This window comes from Stegastes partitus, unplaced genomic scaffold (assembly GCF_000690725.1).
Source record: "Stegastes partitus isolate 25-593 unplaced genomic scaffold, Stegastes_partitus-1.0.2 Scaffold124, whole genome shotgun sequence".
Lineage (NCBI taxonomy): Eukaryota > Metazoa > Chordata > Actinopteri > Pomacentridae > Stegastes > Stegastes partitus.
In genome coordinates, this window is record NW_007577855.1 from 835,574 (window position 1) to 842,900 (window position 7,327).

General features: G+C 41.3%; 1 protein-coding gene across 1 annotated transcript in view; it reads left to right on the top strand.

The window, feature by feature from the left end:
* The window catches only part of LOC103354903 (alpha-1,6-mannosylglycoprotein 6-beta-N-acetylglucosaminyltransferase B-like), a 126,652-nt gene that overhangs the window by 53,757 nt on the left and 65,568 nt on the right, over nucleotides 1-7,327 (top strand). Inside the window, exons 4-6 of the mRNA XM_008278498.1 lie at nucleotides 1,456-1,565; nucleotides 4,725-4,801; nucleotides 5,271-5,450. Coding sequence (XP_008276720.1) covers nucleotides 1,456-1,565; nucleotides 4,725-4,801; nucleotides 5,271-5,450 — 367 coding nt within the window. The remainder of the gene's footprint in view (nucleotides 1-1,455; nucleotides 1,566-4,724; nucleotides 4,802-5,270; nucleotides 5,451-7,327) is intronic.

The following is a 7,327-nucleotide window of genomic DNA, read 5'->3' on the forward strand; positions in this document are numbered from 1 at the left end:
TTAATATGAGAAACAGTCAACACATTTACATTTCTGTTAAGACTCTCTTATAAAAATGAGAATGAACTCCAAGGTTGCCTCCTTCGCGGTGCTTTATTCACGCCAACATAAAGAGCTACTGTGCTGTAAGATTAAACTTTCACATGCAGCAAAACTATGGCATGTTACATTTCTCATTTCAGCATTTCTACATTCTGCTTACAGCTGCTGCCCCTGAAATACTCGTGCACTTGAGCATAATAGCTACTGCAGTGTGGTGAACATATTAAAGATGCAAACACATGTAGCAACGCTCGCAAGTGACACTTACAAAGCTTTTAATGGAGCGTGGAGACTGCCTGTGACTTTGACGGCTGCCTCGATTTTTGTTTACACTTTGTAAAGCAACAAAAGCACTTTCTTCACATATTCCCTCAATCCTATGAATTCTGAGTTCAGTTTCTTGCAGCTGCTGTTGGCATTTAGTCAGTTAGGCAGCCTTGTATTAAAGCTCGAACACACACACACACACATGCTTAGCCACACGTAATCAATAATTCGAATCATCATCTCTGACGATGCGTTATTATGCTGCATTTAAGCCTTTGGCTTTAATGAGGGTTAATACCATCTGCTGATTAGACAATATAGTGAGCCAGGAAGGTGCACACACACACATGCACAGACCCACAATGCACACCGAAATTTAGTCATTTAAATGGACATAATGGGCACAGCAGCATGAGTGTGTGTCTGAGCGCTGGCTTGGCTTTGCATTGCATCATGTGCAACCATGCAGTCTGATGATTTGGAAATATGCAGAAACTACCGTGAACACAGAAATGGATGCAAACTGAAACATGTGCACGTCATGCACACACACACACACGCGTTTCCCACACATCTTATTATGTGAATGGGAAGTCTCTCACTCTGGAGGGGAAGTGGTATTAACAGTGCAGGTCTTTTTCTATTTCACGCTCCAACCAAGTGTCTACCAATTTGCATCTCCCACTAACACTTCTACATCTGTTAAGATGTGAAAGGGGAGGGTGGCGAAGCAGAGTACGAGAGGCAAAAGAGAGGAGTAGGAGAAAAGACTGAGACAGGAAAAAAAAAAAGGTAGAAGCCCCAATGAGACCCAAGTGAAAGAGGGGAATATTAGAAGAGGAAGGACATTAGCTCATGAATTATATGGGAGAGAATTTGCAGTAGGGAAGCGGCTAAAAAGAAGATAGCAGTGATACCAACCAGATGAATGGGAATGGGTGCTGCTGAAAGAGTTTTTATATTGTTGGTCAAAGATTTGTGTGACAAGTGTGCTCGAGATTCCCTACTTTGATGCAGAGGTGTTGCCTTCAAACCTCCACATCCGCTTTCAAACTGAGCGTATGTGGTGTAACAACAGTGTGAAGGTAACGGCACTGTCTAAACATTTCTTCACTTTGAACGTTCGTCTTTGTGTCGTGTGTGCAGGTTTCAACCAGCCGGACTGGTGGAGAAGATCCAAGCGATTGCCCAGAATGTCTCCAACATGGCCATCAGGGTGGAGCAGATACTGCAGAACAGCATGGTGCAAGGCAGAGGTACGGTATCAACATCATTAGCCCGATTTCCATGTTTTAGAGGTTATTTCTGCTTCTTTCATTCCCTTTGTCTCAGGATGGCACAAAACGTGGCCAACACCTGCTGAAGTGAAAAAAATAATCACAGCTTGTAGGACTGAAAACAATATCTGAAGACTTTGTCAATGTTTTGTTTGTTTCTTCTTCTTCTTTGAGGTTGTTTGATGGTTGGCAAACACCAGGGGTTCAAATTATCCATGTTACCATACCTTAAAGCACCTATACAGTACGTCTCAAGGCATAGTATGTCAGATGTAGTAATACTTGGATGTTCTGCTTCTGCTACATTTAGTCAGATTTTGCAGAATGAAAGCCATCACATGCAACTCAGTGTCTCACATGAACCGCAGATGACCGCTCATTTTGCACTACAGGCTGCTACGGTCAAAACTTAAGGTGCATGAAACAGGAGATTCTTAGCTGCAGTATGTGTTTAAAGTAAAAAAAAAATGTTTTAAAAGTATGCGATTTGGAAAGCAACCCTGGTTTTGTTTCTCTTTATTGCAGTCATACCGCCATCTTTTGACAACATCATAGTTTATTTACCCTAAAAAGTAAAATGAAAACAAATCCAACCCACATTTTCTGTCTTTTTTTTTTAATTATTATTTTTTTAAATAACATTTTATATTTGTTGGATAGTTACAGGGATATTCAGCCGCTGTAAGATGCTGTTACCCTCTTGTCTATGTATAGCTGAAGCCCAACGTATCATGGGCTGCATCATCGTGTAGATCCACCGCAATTACAAGCAGCCTTATAAATAAGTATAATTAAACTACAAGAACAATAAATAAGTATACAAGCAACACACGCACATCCTCACAACGTCCTCATCCAATCCACTCATCTCTTACGACTTACGATAAGAAATTGATTGATTAACTCCATTATCCCAGAAGCAATAGATTTTTTATTTATTTTTTTTTTTTATTGTGGGCACAAAATCAAGTATCCACAATAAAAATGTGTGCCGTAAAAAACAATCAAAGACAGACAGGACGCTGGCAGACACCCAGCACCAGTAATAGTGTATTTGGAAGCAGAATACTGCAAATGACACCAAAACAATGCACAACAGGATGTGTCACCAAGCGGTACTGCATCGTCAAGAGCAAAAAATTTGGTGTAAGGAGCTAATTTTAGCATCATCTTTTCAAAAAAAAGGGAACATGAGCGTAATCCTTCAACTTGCAGATGGACTCACGCACAGCTGGCGGCTTGTGTTGGAGTGAAACTTACTCACAACAGAATAGAAGACAATACACAACAGATCCACTGACCCACACATGCAAAGTAAGAGAGAGAAAGAGAGACACGCACAGTCAGAGATTTATATTATCCGGCTGTTTCCGATGACACAAATCACTTGTGACACCTCGTCAAGAAGCAGTTTGTGTTTGACATCCTTTTACACGAAACTCATTTAAAAGTTTTTTTCTCCGTGTCATTGTAACTTTAAAAATAGATTATCAAAAACATCATCTGAAAACATGCTGTGTGACTCGAGTCAAACTCTGACTTGGAAAATGTTACAGAAAAACAGATGGATTTTGCTTCGGTTTTATTTTTAGTAAGAGAAACACAGGCAGGACGCTGTGGTCATCTCTGTAACATCTCATCTTTGCTTTTTCCCCGTTGTCTTGTCCCTGCACATTTCCAATCAAAAACGGAAATGATACCGATTTTTTCCTCCTCGTTCGCCTCTCTCCCTGTTTGGGCCAACCCCTTTACATGAGAATAAATGAACATTACGTCTCCTTTTGTTTTCTCCGCTGCATCTGCGGGGACAATGGCACGCGGCAAAATGAAAACACTGCTGCTGTCTCTAATCACAGATGAATTGAAACACTGCCGGCAGACTTTATTATCATACGGCTCAGTGGCGGTTTATTTATCTCGTGGTCAGGCATGTGTGAGAGGAGAAAGAAAGTCAGAAGACGTGATTAGAATTTCCTTTCCCTCCGAGCACCGACGAGCTTTTATGTTCCGTCTTGCAGGGACACGAGTCAAGTTGTTTTATCTAGTTAGTTGACCACATTTGAAATTGTTGCTATATCGGTTGCTATTGTAATCATATTTGTAGGCAGAGTGTGTGTTTGTGTGTCTGTGTGTGTGCTTTGAGTTGATTGAGAGAAGCCTCGGGGACGACTTATGTGGAGAAATGTCTCTTTTTCATTAGGCAAATGGAAGCAGACGGAAACTGAGAGAAGGCAAATTTGTCAGTCTGGAGAGAGAAAAGTGGGGGAGAAGGGAGTGGATTTGAAAGACAGGAAAACAGTGGAGGGGAAAAAAAAAATGAAGCTGCGTTGGTTTTCCTCTCGGACAACACGGTTCCCTCCATCACTCCGTCTCCTCCTTCTCCTCCTCACATCAGCAGCAGAGAGGCAGTTAACTAAGTCAGTGGAGCAATTAATGCAGTGAGTGCAGCCTAAGTGAACAGACGTACTTGCTAGCGTAACCTTAGGACGGTTGGCAGCAGTGGGAGACAAGCTGCTTTGTCAGGCCCAGTGAATAGTGTGCACTGCAGTAGAGAGCAGACATGTTGCAGTGCTGCAAAAAGAAGGGGGAAACCTGCGGGGGTTTATCAGCTGGGCTGTAAATGATAACGTTAAGGAGGACAGTGAATATGTTGCGATGAAAACTCCACGGGCCAGCGGAGAAAAGCCGTTACCGTGAGTGATACTGTAACCTCGGTGAGCCCGCGGGTCAGGCCGGTTCACGTCTGCGGTCGTTTTGTGCGAATTAACCAGTTGAAAGAAATAAAACCTGAATTTTTAAAGAGGCTTTGACAAGCACCATATGCTGCTAAATGAGCTGATAGATAACATTAGGATGCCTGATTGCTGCTGGAATTGTTATCTTCTGTAGAGAATAAATATTCACATTAGAACCAACTGATTAAAGCGAGCCTTAAGTCAGTGAGCCTGTAGGCTGATATGTGAGTGTGGCTAAAGCAGAGGGATGCATTTCATTCACAAGACATCAGCTGATTTAACCTGATATTAATGCCAGTGGATGCTGGTGTTACAGAACTTTTCCTGGAAGGTGTCCAGCTTATAAAAGCAAATTCATGTTTTACTAGATAAAGTTAAAACATCCCTCACCGTGTCTTTTCAGTCGTGAGAGACGGCACGTCGAGCCAGTGTGAAGTCCCAAGAGACCCCCGCTTTCCAGAGTGTCCTGGAAAAGTAGACGTGAGTATGAAGCTGTTTGTTTTTGCTTTTTAATGTGATGGTACAGGAGGTGTACCCAGTATCTCCTGCTTAATTGCGATGTTACAGCTTGAAGTAAATATCAAGTTTTAGGTTGTTTTGCTCTTAATCAATGTTTGCAGCAGCAATCGATGGTGTAGATGATCTACTTAAAGTCTTAAATTCTACCTTTGGGCACAATCCAGTAAAGATAAGATCAAGGTAATTACATAATGAACAAACTGTAACTTCCTTTAACAGCATAAAAATAATTTGAGGTAAATAGAATTCGATATTTAGTTAAAGTTTTAAACTCTTATCCTGCTGATGATAAAACATCTGTGACTAGGAAGCGCTGCAATAGAGAGAATCTGATCATTACTATACAGGCTGTTGTTTCTCTTGATGTTATGTTGATATGATTTAATCACATTCGTTCTTATCATATATTCACTCCGTGTTCATCCTCCAGTGGATGCGTGCGAGGTGGACGTCCGATCCTTGCTACGCCTTCTACGGTGTCGATGGCTCCGACTGCTCCTTCCTCATCTACCTGAGCGAGGTCGAGTGGTTCTGCCCCCCGCTGGCCTGGAGGAACCACAGCAGCCCCCCCACCCAGCATACACAGCAGGCCAGACCCCCCAAGAGACAAGTAAGAGCAGTACTGACAAGAGAATAAAATGGTGCCAGTGTTATATCAGACACACAACAAAACTGCTCATGTTTACACTTCAAGATTGAAATTGCACTCATTCATCAGCGGCTAAATTATTAGCTCATCTGAGAGAGAGCTTTATGGGGAATATTTCAGAATGTGAATGAATATTCATGACATTTTTCAAATGTAATTATATTGATTAGTCCTCTCATCAGTAGTGGTGAATTCTAATTTCATTGACCTTTAGTTCCCAAACAGAGAAATACACGGTAACGCCAGTGATAATTATACATAAAACATCCATTAATTAGTACTACAAACAAACAAAAAGACAGCAGCGAGACACAACAACAGTGAATAAGTGAATGAATGACCTGGATGTACTGAAGTAGACATGAAAGGAGTCAGAGCCAGTAGTTGCGAATAAAAAGTAGTGCCATTACAGTAAAAGGTTCGTGACTTCAGTGACTTTCTTCTACACAGAATGTTTTGAAGTGAAATCTAGATCAGCATCTAGTCAATCATCACAAAAGATGGTGCAGAGCTTCACTGTCCGTGAGAGGTCAGAGGCCCGATACCTTTCAAAAAATGTCTTAAACACACTGATCTGTTTGTTTATAGCTATCATAATTACAGATCTGATTACAAAATTAGATTAAACACAATATGTTTATCTCAGATGATTCCCGCGATAATAATAAATGGTGTTAAAATCCATATAAGTCGTGCAGTTTCAATATCCATGATAGCAAACCTTTAATATAACTAAGAATACCAGCGTATGCACTCAAAAATAATAAGAAAGGACCTTTGAAATACATATGCAGAGGATAAAAGTCTCTCTGTGTCTTTTATGACTGTGACAGACGAAGAGAAACGAGGGTGTTTGTGTGTCTTTTGGGAGCGTTTGTGTGCGTCCTCAACACACACTCAGATTCTAAAGTGTTTTCTTTAATACTAAACCTGTAGGATGACATAATTCCACTGTTGTTCTTTAAGTTTTTAAAGGGTTCGGTTAAATTCTTACAGAAAGTTCTTGCTGTTAAGAGGAACAGAGGGTTCGGAGGTCACAGCGACTCTGTGGTCAAGAGTTCTGCAAAGTGTCCTTTTGCAGAACTACTTGCACTATTTTCAACTCCTCTGGAAGGTAGAAGAAGTCCTGTTGTCTTCAAGTGGGAGACATTGTTCCAGTTTGATACCTGGTGCCAAGTGCAGATGTCCCATCTGAATACAGATGTTGATTTGCCTGTCACGTCAAATGTTCTCCTACTAAATTTTCTAGCTGCGGGAAAGAGTCCTGGAATGTAATGTGTGGCTGGTTTCTGATGCATCCAGCGATAAACCTGCTGTTTCGCTCCCTGGTTGCTACAACATGCAACATACCTGAGTTTCCAATGACTCCTATAATTCGTAATTTTCTGTGATTGCATCGTTGAAACATGTGTTTTTGTCACAAAAAAACAACTGGGCTATTTAGAACTCGAATCACAAGTTCTGCTGAAGTTGTGTTAATCAAACATTCTTAGTGACATGGCCTCTTAACTTCTTGTCAGTGATTACGATTGAGCTGCTGCCTCCTCTGACCCAATTTCAATAAGGCCCATTTAATACTCGGACTCAACCACAAACACTACAGTAGGAAAGTCTGAGGGGCTCAGCACAGATCTGATAAAGCAAATCAGTGACATGAACAAGTCAGGACAGTGACTCCGAAACCATTTCAAAGTAGCCACAGATCCCAAAATCATCTGTGCAAGCAATTGTTTGCAGGTATTGCATGGCGCGGTTGTGTCGCTGCAATGATCAGGAAGAAAAGACAGCTGGTCAGGATGGATAAGACACAACCAAAAATCACCAAAACACAGGTCTGC